At 37.8% G+C, this 21,440-nt stretch overlaps 1 protein-coding gene across 14 annotated transcripts in view; it reads left to right on the top strand.

The window, feature by feature from the left end:
* nrcama (neuronal cell adhesion molecule a) overlaps nt 1-21,440 on the top strand; it is a gene marked incomplete at its 3' end in the record, with an annotated part of 50,218 nt that overhangs the window by 16,385 nt on the left and 12,393 nt on the right. For 7 of the 14 annotated variants that reach the window (XM_079869011.1, XM_079869001.1, XM_079869013.1 and 4 more), the window contains exons 2-16: nt 208-279; nt 11,466-11,684; nt 14,829-14,846; nt 15,266-15,371; nt 16,108-16,301; nt 16,398-16,520; nt 16,840-17,010; nt 18,410-18,521; nt 18,687-18,871; nt 19,177-19,308; nt 19,874-20,017; nt 20,111-20,222; nt 20,344-20,507; nt 20,639-20,786; nt 21,231-21,355. In XM_079869011.1, coding sequence (XP_079725137.1) covers nt 11,588-11,684; nt 14,829-14,846; nt 15,266-15,371; nt 16,108-16,301; nt 16,398-16,520; nt 16,840-17,010; nt 18,410-18,521; nt 18,687-18,871; nt 19,177-19,308; nt 19,874-20,017; nt 20,111-20,222; nt 20,344-20,507; nt 20,639-20,786; nt 21,231-21,355 — 1,831 coding nt within the window. In that variant the 5' untranslated portion in view covers nt 208-279; nt 11,466-11,587. Of the gene's footprint in view, nt 1-207; nt 280-11,465; nt 11,685-14,828; nt 14,847-15,265; nt 15,372-16,107; nt 16,302-16,397; nt 16,521-16,839; nt 17,011-17,406; nt 17,461-18,409; nt 18,522-18,686; nt 18,872-19,176; nt 19,309-19,873; nt 20,018-20,110; nt 20,223-20,343; nt 20,508-20,638; nt 20,787-21,230; nt 21,356-21,440 lie in introns of those variants that run through there. The other 7 variants (XM_079869002.1, XM_079869010.1, XM_079869007.1 and 4 more) reach the window with 3 other exon arrangements.

The raw sequence follows: 21,440 nt of genomic DNA, 5'->3' as shown, positions 1-21,440 counted from the left end.
GTTTGCACAGAAGCAATAATGTTTAGAAATCCCAGTGGGGCATGAAAAAATAACACATTTTGTGTGTGTGTTTTTTATTCACTTTTTGGTGCATCTGTGATCCAGCAAGTCTTTTGTCCTTTAGTCTTAATGTCCCTCAGTCGTTTGACACGTTCCTCAGTCATTTGCTTTGTCATATCAGAGTTCTTTTTGTTTTGTTTTTTACAGTGTCCACACCATTCTGAGCTGTTGTCATCTGGTCGGAACGAGAGGATCCACTCTTTCATACAGTCTGAACGGGTAAGATGTGGCTCTCTGGATTTAATTTTTCACTGACTTTTTGATGTACTGTTTGTAATTCAGTGGCTGTTTCCAGACAGAGAGGAACAGAGTAGAGACATGAAAAGAAAAAAGATGAAAAAGAATGATTAAGAATTGATATGTTTGGATTCATGGCATGTATCCTTCCTCTCTTCACCAACTAAAAACCGTTACTGAAAGAAAAAGAAATTAGCATATTTTGACCGATTACGCTGCTATGTGCTGACAGATTTTTACCATGTTGAAAGCTGTGAAATGTGTCTGATCTCTCTCATACTCTGTTGTTTGTGCAGTTGGGTTCTTGACCTTTGGCCATTTTTTTTATTCTACAATAAAACAGATTTTGTAAAGGGATAGTTCACCCAAAAATGAACATTCGGTCATCATGTTGATCCACAAAATGAGAAGTTATAAAGAATGTGTTGGCCACAGTTTTTCCTCAATAACAAGAATGGGCAGTGGTTCTTTAAAAACTTCAAAAGGACCTAAAATAATCATATATGTATCATAAAAGTGAACTTCTGAGTTCATACTGTATGATAACTTGAACCACTGTAATCATTAGGTTATTTGAACTAAGGAACAAATCATTCTTGAACAAATCATTCAGACGAGCATTTGAACTGGATCAGTTTATTGAAAAGATCTGAAAATAACTATTTGTTTATGAATCAGGCATCACTTCTTGGCAAGCTAGCATGGATGCCAAGTCAACATAAATTTTGATCTGTTCCTCTGTTTTAACATAGTCATAGATTACTTTTAATTAAATTGTTATGGTGTTTATGGGTCATTTTGTGTCAGTGCCAGTTCGTTGTAATCTGCATTCCACAGAAGAAAGTAAATTAAATGGATTCAGTTTGGGGCAAAAAATATTTTGTGTGTGTGAACTATTTTCAACATTCATTTTTAGGGATCTGAAACCAAAATAATAAATACATTCAGATGCAAGGTAGTAGCTAAAAGTGTGAAGTACACAAAAACACATAGTACACATTGTAGGGAAAAACTTGAAAGTGCTGATCTATTAATGTGCTGAAGCTGCATATGCTGCTCTCTCTGTCATCCAAAGTGTTCGATTTGGCCTCTGAGGGCACAAACCTGGCTGTCAGCAGTGTTAGGCAACAATATGAGACACTTCCGCCAAAAAAGCCAATGGATCAGTTAAGCCTTATATAATCTAATCTGATTAAATTCAGTGAAACATGATGTATCTGTAGAATAAATAATGACAAATCTGTAGATCAAATATGAACACATCTTTACCTCAGTGTAAATTGCAAACTTTTACATGCCATATTTTGATTTAGTTCTGTTGAAATTATCCAGAATCCTTCATATTCCTGCCATGACTAATGTTTTAAAAACACACACTGCTTGACTTCTTGCTAGGAATGCAGTTGATAGTGGTTCAAAGGAGTTGCATGCGATTGGTTGAATACATGGAGCATTTTACATGCTCCAGACACTGATACTATGATTAAAACTGTGTTTTTTCTTGAAATGAATGAACTTGAACGTGATCTTTCCCTAATGATGATCCCTGCTGTGCTTAGACATTACTGGGAGCGTCTGGCCCCGTTAGAGTAGATATACAGACGTGTTCTCTAGAGCTCAGCTGTGTTTTGTAGAAAAGAGCAGATAGAAATAGATAGTGATCTTGTGCCATGTGCATGAGCATGAGAATGATGCTGCTGGGAAGTTGTTTTTATGACATATAATGCTGTCAACATTTTTTTGTTTGTCTGTGTGGACTGAGACATATTTTATGATATATTTGAATGGTGATTCTTCAATCTGACTCACCAAAAATGAAAATTCTGTCATTTACGCACCCTCAAGTCATGTGAAACCTGAATGACTTATAGTACTTTCTTCATTGGAACACAAAAGCAGAATGTGCATGTTGCCCTTTTCCATTAAAGTGAATGGTGACCAAGGCTAGCAAGTCAGATTTTCAGTAAATAACTACCTAAAGGAGGATAGTGCATTAGCATGGTTTAAATCATACTTATCTGATCGTTATCAGTTTGTAGCAGTAAATGAAGAGATGTCTTATCGATCAAAAGTTCAGTATGGAGTACCTCAAGGCTCAATATTAGGACCGTTGCTGTTCACTCTGTAAACGCTACCCTTGGGGAGATATCATTAGGAAACATGGCATTAGTTTTCACTGTTATGCTGATTTTACTCAGCTCTATATTTCTTCACGTCCTGACGAAACTTACCAATTCACAAAATTAACGGAATGCATAGCAGATATAAAAAAAACTTGATGACTAGTAATTTCTTACTACTTAATTCTGAAAAAACAGAGATTCTAATTATTGGACAAAAAACTTCCTCATGTAATAACCTAGAATACTGTCTAACACTTGATGGCTGCTCTGTCAAGTCTTTGTCGTCGGTTGGGAACCTGTGTGTTTGATACCAATCTTTCATTTGAAAGTCACGTAAAAGTATGTAAAACCGTATTTTTCCATCTTAAAAATATATCTAAATTACGTCATATGCTCTCAATGACAAATGCGGAACAATTAGTTCATGCGTTCATGACATCAAGGCTAGATTAGTGTAATGCTATTATGGGTGGTTGCCCTGCACGCTTAATAAACAAACTACAGCTGGTCCAAAACAAGCAGCTAGAGTTATTACCAGAACCAGGAAGTATGACCATATTATCCCAGTTCTGTCAGCACTGCATTGGCTCCCTATTAAACATCATATACATTTTTAAATATTGCTGATTACTTACAAAGCACTAAATGGTTTAGTTCCCCAGTACTTGAATGATCTCTTATCGCATTATAGTCCTTCACGTCTATTGCAATCTCAAAATTCTGGCCAGTTGATAATATATATCCGGCCATATATATATATATATATAAAGGATTAGATGACATGACGAGTATTACATCATAGCACATTTTGAACTGTGTAATGGCAGTGATATCGGCACATACTATAAAAGCTCCTGTTCACCCACATACAGCATGTGGACAGATGACCACAGTTTATCTGAGCGCCGAACAGATGGAACAGAGAGAGCAGTGTGCCAACCCATCCTTTCCTCCTGTATTCTCTAAAATAAACTGTGAAAAGAGAAATAGAATAGTGAATGAATGAATGAATGAATGAAATAAAGGATGAATTTTAATAATAAATGTATTATTCAAAAATAAAGTATAGAATTGGTTCTATATTGGTAACATATTTTTAAATTCATACTTAAAACAAATGAATTAATAACGATTTGTTCTCTTTCCTTTCCTCCTGTATTCTCAAATAGAATAGTACATTTATATAATATTTACTATTATGCAAACAAATATACTGACCATTTTCAATTCTCAACTTTTCACTTATGACATAACAGAGAGAATTCTTGCAGAGACTGGTATTTTGACATATTTTTGTGTGTGTGTCCGTTCAAGTGCAAACGCGAATGAACACACTTATCATCATGAATGCTATTTTACCAGAGATGGAGAAAAATCCTACTCTAGTAAGTAAACATGTCCCTGTCCCCAAAAATATTGGTGCTCAAAAGCGCTTCCCTCCGCATTTTCTGCTGCGCATTGTTTATTTTTACCACGCATGCATACCAGTTATGTGCACCCCTGGGTTTTGATGTATTTTAAACAAAGACAGAAAATATACTATTTTGGTAACTTATTTTTAAAGTATATTAATTTTATAAAATTAAGTTCTAAATATGAACCACCATAGCAACAATAATTCACATTCAGACCATGCTGGAACTATAGAAATGCTTCTTTCACTGCTTTGACCTCTGTCATCTGTCTAGAGTCATCATGTCTGGTCATTGAGATGCCCCTCACACTCATTGTGTTTTTCCAGAATACAAATAAGTCTGGTTTACAGTATTGTGGCCTCTCTTAGAAGAGGTCTTTTATGAAATGCTCGACCCACCATCTCAGTGTTTCATCACTGATGGAAAGATAGAATAGATTTTATACAAGAGAACAGCACTGAGGCAGATTATATAGTCTGATCAACAGATTGTGGGACATTTGAGATCTCCTTTACAATCAGTGTTGAATAAAACATAACGTCCCCCTGTTACACATGTGCTCAGGGAAAAGCACTGCAGAAATGAAGTTATGACTCACAGTGTTCAGGAACCATTGAGTCATTTCTGGACATTCCCGGCTGCTTATTAAATAATGCTTTGTAGTAGTTTCTGAAGGACTGACTGACTGAAGAAGTACTCTGTCTTCAGTATATTTTAGTCTGACATCCTTTTTAACATTATAAAGAGGTTTCTTTTGTTTGTTCGTTTTTTGCAACCTTGGCGGGTAATTTAACACTAGTTAGGTAATTTTAGACGTTGTGTGCTCCACATTATCCTGAGCTTTGTGATAACAATGCAAGTGATTTGTGTTTACCTGTAGGAGAAACTTGAAAAACAGGCCCTCACAGGAAGCATTTATTACTCTGGAGTCTAGACTATATTTCCCACATGAAATTCTGTGATTTTGATTGAAGTGGCCCTTGGTCTAATAGATGTGGTTTTGTAAATGCATTGTGAATCCTACTTCAAAATCTGTGATCAGCAATTTTAATTATTTTACTCTGAAACATCACAATTATGAGTGAAATTGCTTCAAAATGTGAGAACTGCTTACATGTTATGCAAAATGATTAATATGACTTAAAGCCAACTTTTTTATTTATTTTACTCTGTAACACATCACAAGTATGAGTTAAAAGCAATGTGAAACCCATGCACCTTTACATCTGAGATCTACATAGATTTTCCCAGGTTTTTCCCATTGTTATTTTAGACGAGTGTGTTCTTTTATATTTGAAGTGAATAGTTCTGCTCAGAGTGGTTTGGGTCACACTGTATTTTCAGCCTAACTGAACTATAAACAGCATAAAGCAACAATGCAGTTCGTGAGTTGCCAGACAGGAGCTTGCTGACAATCAGCAACTTCCCAAAGCTCAGGAGAGAAAGAAAGCTCTATCGTTCTGCTGACACTGCAAGAACAAGTGACCCTTTAGCTGTGGATAACTTCACACCACCACTGTTAAATGAAGTTAGCTCATTTATTTAGATAGTAACGCTATGCTAAACCCTGGCAGTGAACTACTAAAACAACGCTGCGCTGTGGTTTAGCATTGTATTGCTTCCGAAACCGTCATTTGTTGGTTTTTGAACATAGCAACAAGGTAATGGCAGACAAACTGCCAACGGAGCAGTTCAATAAAAGTTAAATGTTTGTGAGCTTATAGCCTACTGTGCGGCTGACGGCTAATTATGACTTTTAAAAGGCAAATTTGTTTGTTGTGTCATACAGTGTTAACATCTGAAATGAAATGCATGCTGTGAAACCAGCTCAGTTTGTTCAGACAATCAATTTTCTTGACTCATTGATTCCTCTTCGTTTGTGCTCTTGCAAATAAGTCAAAGCAATGTTTTCCATAAACTGTTTGAGTAAACAGGGATTTGATTGGCCCAGAGGTACTTTATGAATTAAAATGCAAAACAAAACAGCATTATTGTCTAGAGAACACACATGAGCTGGTAAACAAACGTTAACCCTTTGAAAACGGCAAAAGATTTTAGCATAAAGCTGCTGTATCTTCTGTTTTTCCACTGTTTTATCTAATTCCCTCTTTAAGGGCTTCAGACTTTGGTGTGAAAAGAGACATTTAATCATGTCCCCTCTCGTTTGGCCTGAAGGCATCCTGTGCTAAAGTAAAGAGCGGTTCATTCTTTTCAGTCTCCAATGACAGAGGAGAGCTGTTGAGAGGGCTTCTCTCAGTAGTGTCCTCTCCTTGGATTTACATTAAAAAGATGGATGGGTTTGGCTGCGTTTTGTGTGTCTTTTAATAGGCATGTGTGTGTAATAAGTGTGTTGCCGTGGACACGGAGTGATCGTTAAATTAGCAGCCCGGTTCGGTCTCTTGACTCAGGTCTTCTTCAGAATGAAGGAGCTGTTGAGAAGAACTTGTACTATCAGAGGAAATAAGTTTCCCATGTACTCTTTCTGAGAGTGCATTCTCCGGATGGCTGTGAACTATGAAAAGAGAGAGCTTACAAATACAGTACTTAACCTTGCCAATTAAATTGCTTTTAAAAGGGTGATTTGAAAAAACATTATACAATTTTATGTTTTTCCTGAGGTCAACTTAATATGATAGTTGAGGTTTCTGTTTTGAGTTCTGAAAAGTTTTAAAGGGGTACTTCACCACTGGCAAAATGGGCTTTCAAAAAAACTTGGCTGCCTATGCAGTAGAAAGTCAAAAACATTTAGGCTGTAAAAAAAAGGCTGTAGGAAAACTTCAACACCCATAATGCACTGGGCATGTTGCCGTCCAAGGCCACCCCCGCCAGTTTGCTATGGATACGCTTGACCTGAGTCAAATACTGCCTTGCTTTAGTAGGAAATAATTCTTAAGAAACTTTTAGTCATAATAGTGTCGACGTGTTTTGTTTCCGGTTGCAAGAATTCATAAAGTAAATGTTTAGCGGGAGTGAATTACTTTCGGCTTCCATTGAAGGATCCAGCGTGTTGTAGGCAGAGGCTAAAGGATGCAAAGAATCGTAAATATGGAGAGAACGCTGCAATGGAAAATCTGAAAAACCTCTGTTTTAACATTTCAAAGTGGATGACTACGAACACCATGTTTTAGGCCAAACTGAGGGGGAAAACTGAAAGAAACTGCCGTTCTGTCAGTTCAGCATGAAGCAAAACACTGCCGTGTACAGGTAGGCTAAGAGAGCTTTTGCCATAGTCTTCCATGTTTATCATAATGCTGCTTAAAGAGTAGACAAAGTACAATACAATGTACAGTGATAAACCTACTCTTACAATTACGGTTTTGTTGTTTACCCCTCTGTCAATCCGACTGTCTGTGGGCGGGGATACAAAAATGCAGAAGTGTAATTTGTAGTTTTCACGGAAACAAACTACACGACTTTCGTTGACCAATAAACGTGAATTTCTCAGTCCAGGTAACGAGTAAACATTGTTCATTCACATATACTACCGACATTGTACTAATACAAAGAGGATTGAAAATCGACAAAGTTACACTTTAAGTTGCGACCCAACCACCCAACACATTACCGAAATGGTTTACAAGTAAAGAGGAATTATTATTTTGATAAACTGAATAGACTCAAGTGACTATTATAAGAAAGCTAAATATATATATTATATAGTATTTTCTCTTTTTTTCATTTTTTGTGCTTTGCTTTGTTGTTTAGTTGTTTTGTTTTGCTTTAATGAACCATTGACTTACGTCAGTCCATCCAGTTTTTATATTTCTAAAGTTAAAGAAATAATTAATCTGACAAATTTTAATTTTGTCTTCTAAAGTGCTTCTTTAGGCTTTTTGGGGGTCATAAAATAATATTATTGTTAAAAAATATATATACATTTGAGGGGGTTTATGGTATTTGTGTGGATTCGGCGATAAGATGTGCTGTATGTTTGCAATGTTGAATAAGTTTCACTAAGCATTTTGGTCTCAGTTTATCTTGTGTCTCATTCTCATGGTAATAGCCAGCCCTTCTCAGTACACACAGTTTGAAAGACCCTCCCCAACATGAGATGGACATTCTGTCGATGGTTCTCACACTTCTGTGGCCTTGTACACGGGATAGATGAAAGTTTCATTAAAAGGACTCATGTAATTACAGTATTCTGACTTCGTACTAGACATTTCAAAAGCAAACATTATTAACTATGGTATGGTAACGGACCAAAGGTTTGTTTAAAAGGTAGTTTAAATAGCTAGAAACAAACTCAAATACGAAAAAGACAGTTTGACAACAATGACTTCTGATCTCCCTCCTCGTGAAAGAGAATAACCACTTGTCAACACAAACAACAAGTGAGCCAAACCCACAGAAGGCAGCAGTAGGATGTGGTCAAAACAAACCCGTATGAATGAAGTCCTTTTGACTGTACGGTATGGTCTCTGTTCACTTTTTTACAGTAGAAGGCCATTCATATGTAAATGATGACATTCATTTGCATATATTCTTCTTAATTTATGCTGGGATTATGCTGAGATGAATACTAAAATAGACTGGTTTTGGAAAAGCCTGTGGCAAAATTTCTCTTGCTGAAAGTGAATTTGCATAATGACTCATAGATAATAACTAAATGTGAATGGCTCTAAATATAAAACATTTAGATATTTATTTAGACATTTATGGAAAATTGTTGATAAAAAGATTGACTCTGGCTTTTTAGAGATTATATGACACATATTCCCTTTAGTTTGTTTATCTTTTTTGCCCATCCAGGGTGGTCTTCGTCCAATAAAGAAGCCATTAGCCAAGTTGATCCAGAAAAGGGGCCTCAGAAGCCCTGCTGCCCTAGATTGAGATCCATCATTTAGGACAGATGCCTGTGCCTTTAGTCCTTCATCCAGCCAATCAGAGAGTGATTAGATCAGATTTCCTGTGCTGTATCTCTCCTCCATCTCTATTGATTCTGTCATAAGATGAATGAGTCAGCACAGTTTCTAAATCAGTTTTTTTGTTTTTGTTTTGTGAGACCCAATGTTACCCAAAGCATCCCTCTGAGCTATTTTAAAGTATACTTATGCCAAAGGGCCAGGGCTACAAGCCACCATTTAAAACAATTAAAAACTATTAATATGCTGCAGTCTATCTCATGAAATTTTCCAATCTTTAAAAAAATTCTGAGAGCTATAAGGAAAATATATGTAAAAATGAAGAGATGTAAGGGAATTTTTCATTAGTTTGTCTTGATTCAGTTAATTTGAACAGAATGTTAATAGCCTGAATTCGGGAACATCTGTTGGCTAATTAATTCATACATAAATCATGAATTATTGCCAGAGAAAAAGTGTTGAACATTTAACGATTAGAAACAATGTTGTTTGTGCTATGCAAATTTGTAATTCAGACAGACTATACATGACTGCACATCTCTACCATATGACAACACAGACATGAATCTAGACTTTGTCTCTATGGCCCTGTTTACAGTTGGTATGAAGATGCATTTGGTCGATCAGATCACAAGTGGACGACGCAAAATACAGGTGTATTAACTTCACCCTTTCACTTTTCATGAAGTCTCACTAATCATATTGGTCTGAGTTGAGCTTGTCCACTTTCGACCGCTTCCAGAAGTAGTCGAAAATGATCGGACTGCTTTTATAGTATAAACGCTCATGTGGTCGAATGCATTCGAGCAACCACAAAAACATTATGGGTAGCGCACTAGCCAGGCGGGATTTAAACTTTGTCGGCTGAAGACTCAAGTTTGTTTTGAAGATGAAAAACGTACCAAGCACAATGTTTTCTCACTATTCCTGATTTCTAACATGCACTGACTGCGTTCGGTGTGGTCTACTATTTGTGATCCGATCAACCAAAACACATCTTAATACCTGGTATAAACGGTATTATACTCTCATAAAGGGCACAGATGACATTGCTTACTAGTTTTGTTTCACCAATTCTTATGTTTGAGAGTAGCTAAAGGTCAAGCTGATTGCGTGGCAACAGGAAATGTGATTGACAGTTTCCATTTAAGACATTGTCACTGTTACTCTCTCCACTGCAATTGACCGGTTCAGATTTTCCAAAGGGCGCTTGAGCACATACTGTCACCATAGCAGCCATCAGACATGCTGTACACATTGTCTGAAATACTGAAAATGTGCTAAATCTAGGGAGTCTTGCATATCTTTTTTTTTTCTTCAGCCAAAAAAAGTGCTAAAGGCCTTTGAGTTTCTTTATTCACTTCTGTCATTTTTTTTTTTTTTTGACTGTATTCAACCCTGTATTCACGGGGGGGGGGGGGGGGTCATGACCCACCACACTTGATAACAATAAATAACAATAGATTTGTAAAATTAAATCTAATAAAATTAGATTTCTCATATGGCATCTTAAAGAGTTTATGTAGGCCTTTTAGATCATGAATTACTATAAATTAATAAAGTTAATATTTTGTATTTTCCTATCTATATATTTTTTTCTAATGTCACTAGCCTAAATGAGACTGTTAAATCAGGGTCTCCTAAAGACTTGTCTTAACCTGAAGAGCATTACATTTTTAAACCATATTTGAATCCGTGTCCAAGCAACTGGCCTCTATTGTAAATTTATCACCACAAGTGTATCTAGGTAACCAGTCCTGAATCACATAGAAATGTGATATCGATAGATAGATTCCGGCACAAATGATGTTCACGGTGCATGTGATATCCAGGAGAACCTGTCTCTGTCTTGAATGTCTGAAACCTTCACCTTGAGATAAATGTTTTGCTCTACAGAATCATGCGCTGTCTCTCTCTCTCTCTCTCTCTCTCTCTCTCTCTCTTGCTGTGTGACTCCATCAAGGTTTCTGAGCTCATGAATTATGCAAAGCAGAGCCCATTTCCCTGACACAGCCTGCTACACAGCAGAATCACTCAGATAGCACTCTCTCTACCTACCGGCAGGATCAACCAATGCTAGTTCACTTCTCTGACACATTATACTCCTCCTTCCTCACTGAAAACTTTTTACTTGGGTTTATATCGCAAAAACATCGCAGTCACTCATCCACCATAATCATGATGCGTTTTACATGTGTGTACACATGTTTATGCCACATTAAAAGGTTGGGAAACACATCATTGATGTTATAGCTATTAAGTGTCTCAATCAATTGATTGTAAATGTAATTTTGTAATTTCCTATCCACACATTTATTTATTTTATTTTTGGTTTTGTTTTGTTTTATAAAGAGCATTGTACTTTTAGACCACATTCTACTTTTAACCATCTGAAAAAATGTGCTTCATAAATTTCTATTCAGTGCATTCAGAAAGCAGAACGATAAAACAAAAGGATTTCTGGAGCAGGAAAGGTATTTCTGGGGGGGGGGGGTCTCTTTACCAACCTCTGAGGAACCAGACAGCAGGCTGTGTAATTTTGTGCTTCAGCCATGTGTATTGACATCCATATGCCAGTGCTGAGGGTGTGCTGCCATCACAGCGTCCCAGTCTCTTCCAGCTGAGTGCCCTCACATGTCTCTGTGTATGTCAGGACGATCAAAGCCCACGCGAGCTGTCCGTCTCCAGCACGGATTCCCTAATAAAGATCTTGCCATCTGTTTGTGCTTTTAGGTCATTGTTTTTATATCTATTTTCTCTTTCAGAGTCGCTGGCTAGTCTTGGATGCCCCTATACTGTATGTTTGAATGGTCACATTGAGTGCGAATCACAAGGCCCAGTTGCTTTGACCTGGAGGGGAAGGATTTTCATGTAACGCACCCTTGCCATGGATAGGAAGAGGAGTTGCATGCTCTGTGAAGGAGCTGTTATGCTACTGCTGCTGCTGGGTCACATGACCACTGGATTAGAAGTGCCTCTAGATCGTGAGTATTGCGCAGTGACCAAAATTGAATCTGATGTGATGTAATAAAATGTAATAATTCCCACTAATATAGATTTAATTTGACAGCAGTGCACAAAAAAGCTGCCTAACCTATTTTAAAATGAGTTCACTAAGTTGAGATGTGCGACTGACATGAAGATCTTCTGTCATGGATCTTTTTAGACATTTTTAGACAAGATTAGAAATAAAATTAAAGGAGATCCTGCAAGTTTCATAGCTTAAAACGTCCTCCTCATTATAAACAAAGAATAGCTCCAAAAACAGCTCGTTTGAATATGGTGAGGTTTGTGATGTCATATGGGCAAATGCATTTGCATATGACTGCCTCCAGAGCAAGACATTGACGAATAGTTATACATCATGGAATCATAGACCACGCCCACTTGCATTCAGTTGCTTAACAGCTGATATTTGCATACACTGTATGTGAGCATTGCGTCACGTCAAAAACAAATCAAACTCATTATAATCACTGCCTCTGTCAACACTGGATACAGTATACATACACTCACCTAAAGGATTATTAGGAACACCATACTAATACTGTGTTTGACCCCCTTTCGCCTTCAGAACCGCCTTAATTCTACGTGGCATTGATTCAACAAGGTGCTGAAATCATTCTTTAGAAATGTTGGCCCATATTGATAGGATAGCATCTTGCAGTTGATGGAGATTTGTGGGATGCACATCCAGGGCACGAAGCTCCCGTTCCACCACATCCCAAAGATGCTCTATTGGGTTGAGATCTGGTGACTGTGGGGGCCATTTTAGTACAGTGAACTCATTGTCATGTTCAAGAAACCAATTTGAAATGATTCGAGCTTTGTGACATGGTGCATTATCCTGCTGGAAGTAGCCATCAGAGGATGGGTACATGGTGGTCATAAAGGGATGGACATGGTCAGAAACAATGCTCAGGTAGGCCGTGGCATTTAAACGATGCCCAATTGGCACTAAGGGGCCTAAAGTGTGCCAAGAAAACATCCCCCACACCATTACACCACCACCACCAGCCTGCACAGTGGTAACAAGGCATGATGGATCCATGTTCTCATTCTGTTTACGCCAAATTCTGACTCTACCATCTGAATGTCTCAACAGAAATCGAGACTCATCAGACCAGGCAACATTTTTCCAGTCTTCAACTGTCCAATTTTGGTGAGCTCGTGCAAATTGTAGCCTCTTTTTCCTATTTGTAGTGGAGATGAGTGGTACCCGGTGGGGTCTTCTGCTGTTGTAGCCCATCCGCCTCAAGGTTGTGCGTGTTGTGGCTTCACAAATGCTTTGCTGTATACCTCGGTTGTAACGAGTGGTTATTTCAGTCAAAGTTGCTCTTCTATCAGCTTGAATCAGTCGGCCCATTCTCCTCTGACCTCTAGCATCAACAAGGCATTTTCGCCCACAGGACTGCCGCATACTGGATGTTTTTCCCTTTTCACACCATTCTTTGTAAACCCTAGAAATGGTTGTGCGTGAAAATCCCAGTAACTGAGCAGATTGTGAAATACTCAGACCGGCCCGTCTGGCACCAACAACCATGCCACGCTCAAAATGGCTTAAATCACCTTTCTTTCCCATTCTGACATTCAGTTTGGAGTTCAGGAGATTGTCTTGACCAGGACCACACCCCTAAATGCATTGAAGCAACTGCCATGTGATTGGTTGATTAGATAATTGCATTAATGAGAAATTGAACAGGTGTTCCTAATAATCCTTTAGGTGAGTGTATGTGCATTCAGTTTCTGACATGCTCCATGCACTTGAAACTGTCGACAACAGGACGAATGGAAGAGTGAAAGAACGTTCGCTAAACATGTCCAGTTTAAACAGACTTCAGAAGGATCGCAACATCAGAAACAAGTGGATGGTTTATTTTAATGGCCTTCCAGATCGTATGTTTGTTCGGAGCATTTTGTTTTATAAACGAGGTACAGTGTAATGTTGGAGAGTTCGGAAATAAACTTTTTTTGACAGATGAAGCCGTTAGCTTCGTTGGATCTGATAGCTGCTGCATAACGAAATGCGATTTCATAAAGCTTTGTCTGTAAATTATGGTTTTAGATGCATAATATTTTCAAAACACTTACGCACGTACAATAGCGAGTGGATGTTGATACTGTTTCCTATGCAATGACGTTAGCCAATCATAACAGTGGCTTCCTACTGAGCCCTTAAGAGCTGACCACTAAAAACTTCAGACAGAGGGTCAGAATGAAATCTTTTTTTTTTTTTGCATATACATTTGTTTTTGTGTGCCAAAAACTTAAAAATTATAAGTGAACCTCAAGGAACATATTAAAATAATAATAAATAAATCCATGTCATGACCCCTTTAAAGATTTTCAATCCAGATTCATTCAAGCACACTAAAAAACAGTAAAATACCCCTCATTATAAACATGGAAATGCAGTCGAGTGTGCCACTGTGAGTCCTCGCAGTGTTTCTCTTTTCTGAGCTGCTGCTCTCTAGAGATGCATTTCACGTTAACATACTGACAGTGTGTAAAGTCAGCATCACTACTGTGTAAGCAGAATATACAAGGACTTTTAGAGAGCATTGGTCACTCTTTCTCCCTCCATCTTTCTATTTCTATCACTCTGTTGCTGTGATATCAACTACATGAATGCATAAGATACATTGCCGTTCAAAAGTTTGGGGTCAGTACGATTTTTTCACTTTTTTTTCAGCAAAGATGCATTAAATTGATCAAAAGTGACAATAAAGACATGTATAATGTTACAAAAGATTGCATAGGTAAAGAGTGAAGCATCTTTTTAATGATGAAGTAGTTTATCGTTACAGAATTCAACTCCATCATATTGTTCAGTACAGAACGTTCCTCATTTTTCAATCTTTTTGGAGTCTTTAATGCATGAACCACTCTTATCAGGGTGGTAAAGCCAATGAATCATCGACAAACAATCAGCTTCCATCCGAACTGCATTAGGAGAATGAAATGGCATGAACGTTGCATGATGGGTAATGAGTGCCCAACACACCTCCGGAAGTTTCTCTGAGGGAACATAATTTTGTTTGATCTTCTCTTCTCTCTTCTTCTCTTACACTAATTTGAACTCTTTTACTCTCTGCTTATGTATTTCCTGATTCATTTGGACAAAAAAGCTAAAGTTCTGGAGGGATGTAAGTCTGGGCACATTTTGCTGTGAAATTTGTTGTGAATTAGATCTACTGTAAATGTCTTTTGCTTTCTTCCGCTTGAAGTGTTTATGATTTTGATATGCATACTAACTTGTATTTTTTATTAAACATTAAATAATCCAACTATAAAGCTATATGTAAATTATAGCTATGATCTGCCATGCCAACAAGAACTTTCATGAGAGTTTGTGTTGCATGCTGCATGCTCTTTGGTTGTTTGTCTCTCTGGGTTCTGTTACATTGATAAACTAAAGCTGGGCACATTTATATTTTTAGATATTTTCTTGCAGAATCAGTTTCTGCAAAGGTGGTGCATCTGTGCTGATTTGTGTCAAGGTGTGTGTGTGTTGTGTGTGTGGGAAATAGAGATGCTCGTCTTCACACTGGTTTCTGTGCTTCAGTGCCTCAGCCTCCCACAATAACTCATCAGTCCCCCAAGGATTACATCATCGACCCTCGGGAGAACATCATTATCCACTGTGAAGCGAAAGGAAAGCCTCATCCCAGGTGGGTGTCACTTTGAATCACCATGGTTACCGCTACTGCAGATTCCGCTGCTGTGGACTGATGCCTGATGCTTAACACCTACTAAACTCTTCTTTAAACATTGTGCAGGTCTTTAAATGGTGGATATTTTGTCATCAGGAAGTATTAGGCTGAAAGTCCAAGCTGCTCTTTTCCGTACAACCAAAAGTGGATGATGATTTACATTGCCAAACACCTTAAAGAACACACAAGCATCATAAAATTATCTTTCAGTGACTTTTGTGTGCTAAAATGCAAGTCTTTTGAAGTCATACAGTAGCTTAATGCGAAGAACAGACTGAAATATAACAGGTTTATTTGCAATTATCAGTGAATAACAGCTTCAATTTTGGACTCTTTTGCACACAAATCTATCTTATGGCTTTAGGAAACTTGAAATATTGCACAAAGGTCATCTAGACCTCATTTATAATGCTTTATTTATCCTTTTTTCCTGGAGCTTGACAATGTAAATCACTATCAAGTTTTTTTGTATGGAAAAAGGCAGCTTGGACATTCAGCTAAATATCTAAAGAAAATAATAATAAAGATCTGAACGGGTGTGTGAGGGTGGAAACTTTTTGGGTGAACTGTTCCTTTACGCAAACAACTTTGATTGACAAGTGAGGAACGATTAATGTTGTTATAAATAAAAAATATTGATTGTACAGTCACTGTGTGCAATGCTCTCCTAATGGATTTTCTGTTTTCACTCTAGCTTTTCATGGACACGCAACGGCACTCATTTCGATGTGGAAAAGGATTCGAAAGTTATTATGAAGCCCAGCTCAGGCACTCTGGTCATTGACATCAGCGGAGAGAAGGCCGAGGCGTACGAGGGCGTGTATCAGTGCATCGCCCGCAACGAGCATGGCTCTGCCGTGTCCAATAACATCGTCATCCGTCAGTCAAGTAAGACAGGCACTGATCAAATTGACACAGGAATGCTTTTTTAAAATATTTTTCAGTCAGCTTTTGTTTAATTGAGCCTCCGATTCTGTTTCATAGGGTCCCCCTTGTGGTCAAAAGAGAAAAATGAACCAATCATTGTACAGAGGGGAATGTCTTTAGTACTGCAGTGCAGACCCCCAGCTGGCCTGCCTCCTCCAATCATCTTCTGGATGGATAACAGTAAGACAATATCACCTATATTCACATGCTTTTATGACAATAACACGCCACACACGGCTGTCTAGCACATCCTAGTGTAAGCAGCCACTGAAATGTCATTTGGTTATGTTTTCATATACTTTACATGGCAACCCAAGTATGTAAATTCGTTGGTCTGTTTCGGAGGTTTAGCTCGTTGTTTTTTCATGGTCCTTCTTTTATTGGCAAATGGTGTTTAAAATTACTTTAAATGCTTCTATCTGCTCTCATACTACTTGATAAGGGTGGCAAAAGGCCAAAAATCAAATACAGACAACATTTGTCTACTCCATTTTGTCAGATTTCCAAAGACTTCCCCAAAACAGTCGTGTGTCCCAGGCTTTAAACGGAGATCTATATTTCTCCAATGTGCTCATGGAAGACTCCAGAAACGACTACATCTGCTATGCCCGCTTCCCACACACTCAGACTATCCAACAGAAACAGCCTATCACAGTCAACGTGCTGGACAGTAAGTGTTTTTTGTCACCGATTTCTCTTCCAAACAATGTAAATCAGGTTTTGTAATAGAAGCAACACTGCCTTTTTATGTTGAAGTTAGCTTGCACAATATATACAGAATCAGATTTTACATACTGTATACACAGAATCACAGTTCTGTTGTTATTATTAGGGCTGTAAATCTATTAAAATATTTAATAAATTGTATAATGTGCCAATTAATTTGTCAAATTATTCACATCTACTGCCATAAGAAAAATCCTGAAGTGAAGATAATTCCTTGAAATTTTATTTTATTTTTAGAATTTTAGTTTTAAATGCCTCTTCAGATTTTTCCTGCTTTTTCCAGACCCGTAAATGTAAAAGCATTGCATGCTCATAATTTTCTGTTGTATTCCAGTTGAAGCTATGAATGACACTGTGTTGGCAGCTTTTTTGAATGGCTCAGATTTTTGGGGTGGTGAGTGCTAGCAGAACTTCTCCAAGTGAACCCAGCCTTCATCCCTCCCATCACTTGTGTTTCTGCCTAACCAGGAATAGCTCATTACCTAATATATCACTTATAACCAGAAATATAACCCACTTCTGTAGAATCCCAACCCTGACCTCAAACAACCTAATCTCTATGAAGGTCTCACTCTGTACCGCACTTGGCATTAATATTCATTTCATTTCATCTTTTTTAATGAAAACTGATTTAGTCAGATTTAACTGACAAAAGGACTGAAGCCAACACTACAGGAGTTGACTATCATGGGAATGACTGGAAATTTGAAACAATTAATTTTGCATTGTTTATTGCAACAAACATTTCCAAGATGACTGTATATGAATGGTAATCAGTCCTTTTTCTTTGTTTTTAATTGTCTAATTAACATTTAGGCAGTGTCTGCAGTATCTCCTACTGGTCAGTTGTTCACTAAACTTTCTCCTTTCTTTGAATCGAACTGAATAAATGCATCAGTGCAGTGTTGCATAGTACATTCTATTCAACACTATATAAAGTTCTGTAAAATATCTCACGAAAACATTGTTCATTCCTATTATATTTTCATTTGGATCCTTCCATTCTCTTTTAAAGGCCATGCATGTCCATCCAAAAGAAGCAATGGAAGGATAAAATTCTTGTCATTCCAATATGAGGTTCACTTGATCAAAGACATCAGGGCGATTAAGTCACAAGGCTTTCAGGGAACTTATCGGAGTATCAAAATAAGTGTATTTTCAAACTTTTTTATTATATAGCATCAAATTTGATCAGCAATATGCTATTTGTACACCTTTTATCTTGCTTGTTCATGTGTGGTTTTACATACCAAAATAGAATCTTTTCCCCTCACATAAGTCCTGGGTAATAACTGGCTGGTTACAAGACTTGTCTTTCTGATTGTGACCAATCCCTGTTCTAGACACTCCATCTGGGGAGAGAGCGCCCACTTTCATGCACCCACCAGGAGCGCACAGTACCACCATGGTCCTGAAAGGAGACACGCTGGAGCTGGAATGCCTCGCTGATGGCCTGTAAGTAACAGGAAGTGGATAAATGGGTATATCTTGGGTCGAAGAGTAGCTAATGTTTTGCTTCCATGTCCATTTGTTCTTCTGATTGAGGTCAGATTGTATTAAAGGTTTTGCTTAAATGTGACTATCAGTTCAAAAGTTTTTGAGTGTTTTTGTGTTTTTTAGTCCAACACCAGAAATCTCCTGGACTAAGGTGGTCGGGGAGCTGCCAAGCAGCCGTTTTTCATTTCACAGTTTCCAGAAAACTCTGAAAATAACTGAGGTGACAGAAGCGGATGGGGGAGATTATCGCTGTTTAGCCAAGAATCGCCTGGGGAGCAACCATCACACCATCACTGTAGTGATCAGAGGTCTGTCACAGGACGTCTTTTCATCTGTCACATCTCAAAAATCCTGTTTAGTCACATCATTCACTGACCCCTGGACACCATCCTGAACCATTCATGGACTTGAGCTGATTTAAAAGACCCTTTGTGTTTCCTGTTGTTCAGATAATAACCCCTGGTTTGCCAAATATCCAAAAATATTTGTTACTATTTGTTTTGCAACATACGATTGACTAATTCTAATGTGTGGCACAGGAAATTAACGTTCTAAAATAAAAATTTTAAATTTTGTCAATTTGATTTTGAACTCTCTCCTTCCATCGCCACAGCGGCTCCTTTTTGGATCAGTGCCCCTCAGAACCTCATCCTGGCCCCGAAAGAAAACGGAATGCTCACCTGCCGGGTGGGTGGCAACCCTCAACCCAAGGTCACATGGTCTGTCAACGGAATTCCCATTGAAAGTATGTCACCCACTCACATAACCACTTTCTGTGAGCTTTTGTCAAAAAATGTTCAGTAGCTTTTTCAGTATCTAGCTACTATTTTCAACGTGTAACACAATTTATATTGATATGTAAAAAGTTCTGATTTATTCTAGTTAATCAGTTTGTTCATACAGTACTGTACATGTAAATAAACTCATTTAATAAAACTGAACCTGCGCATTACAGGGTCAAGTTCATCGGTTGCGCATTCTTTTCTTAGCATAATAATGCTGCTTTTCACCCCTATCGCTTACATACGTTTTTAATTAAATTTTTCATTTGTATCATATCTGTTGAAGTTTGATGCTTTCACCCTAATTCCTTCTATTGTTTTTGTACCAATGGAAAATATTGCTCTGATTAAATAATAAATTAAATAATCTAATATACAGACAAAAGGGTATTTCTCCCTTCAGATGTAGTTAGCTACTTAGTTACTTAGTTAACTAGTTGTTAGTAGCTTGTAGCATACCTTTTTTTAAAAGAATGGCTTGATTATAGTTTTACTATGATTATAAATGATGATGTTATTTCTTGATAGACTCACATAAGGACCCCAGTCGGAAAATCAAAGATGACGAAATCATCCTCAGTGATGTTCAGACAGGCTCAAGTGCTGTTTACCAGTGCACCGCCTCCAATGAGTACGGTTACCTGCTGGCCAATGCCTTTGTCAGTGTCTTGGGTTAGTTCTATGCATTTCTATTCTATTCTATTCTATTCTATTCTATTCTATATTTTTCAAATGTTTTGTTGAATATATTCTATTATGTTTCAGCTGAACCTCCAAGGGTGCTGACTCCTCCAAATCATGTGTACTCAGTCATCACTAACAGAAGGGCTCTATTAGACTGTGCTTCGTTTGGCTCGCCCCTCCCAAAGATCACATGGTGATTATTTTTATTTTTATTTAGCATTCATTTTCATTCTTTTTAGGCTTGTCTTTAATGTCCAGAAAAGTGTTTACTGTGAGTTAATGCTGCATGCTGAATATGTGTCTGTGATCCCAAGGTTTAAAGACAGTCAGAGCATACTGGATAGCGACTCGTACATCATTCATCAAAACGGTACCTTAGAGATCAGTGTGGCTCAGTCACTAAACAGCGGCAAATACACCTGCATGGCCTCTAACAATCTTGGAAACAAAGAGAATAACATTTACCTGGAAGTGAAAGGTGAGTGAAAGCTAAATTGAATTTGTCCAGCTTAAATCAGCATATTTTTAATATGCTGAATGAAGGAAGGAATAATAGACTAGACTAAAGGAAGTTGTAAGATGGGAAATGTTGTTTCTCTCTTTCCACAGAGCCTACACAGATCCTCAAACAGCCTGGGTATAAAGTGGTTCAAAGAAGCAGCATGGTTGTGTTTGAGTGTAAGGTCAAACATGACCCCACTCTCTTCCCCTCCATGATATGGCTCAAAGACAACGAAGAGCTTCCTGACGATTCTCGGTATGACCTGCAATCAGTGCTGCAAATGTTGTTTAATATAAGCACCATATAAAGCCGAGCTCAGCATCTTAAGCGCTGCACATGATGAGAGCAAGGGAGATTCATTTTTTATATTTTATTATTATATATTTTTATTGCCACTTCAGTTTCTATAGCATTAACAGTATACACTTTCTGGTCAGTTTATTTGGTACACCTTGCTAGCACACCTTGGTCGGACCCCATTTTGGCTTCAGAACTACCTTTTTAACAAGATGCTGGAAACATTCCCCTGAGATTTTGGCCCATATTGACATGATAATATAATGTAATGTACCTATAATGTAAAGCATAATTTAGTTTGAGAAAAGTGAAAACCTTAAAGGTTCTGAAAGGTGTGTTTAAATGCTTTGAAAGGTGGCATGTATCTGCTAGTTTTTGACTAACAGGTGTGCATGTGTGTAGATTTGAGGTGGGCCCTGATAGTCTGACTATACGTGACGTGACAGAGGAGGATGAGGGCACCTACATCTGCATCAGAAACACCACCTTGGACCAAGATTCAGCCAGAGCCACACTCACAGTTGTCGGTACGCTCCGTTTATACATCACTTTTAAAAACTGTACAATATACAATTTGGCTTCCTTTTGTTAATAGATTATATGGGTGCTGTT

Source organism: Squalius cephalus, assembly GCF_949319135.1.
Source record: "Squalius cephalus genome assembly, chromosome: 4".
NCBI lineage: Eukaryota > Metazoa > Chordata > Actinopteri > Cypriniformes > Leuciscidae > Squalius > Squalius cephalus.
The sequence above is the reverse complement of the archived record's forward strand: the minus strand, read 5'-3'. Positions and strand labels throughout refer to the sequence as shown.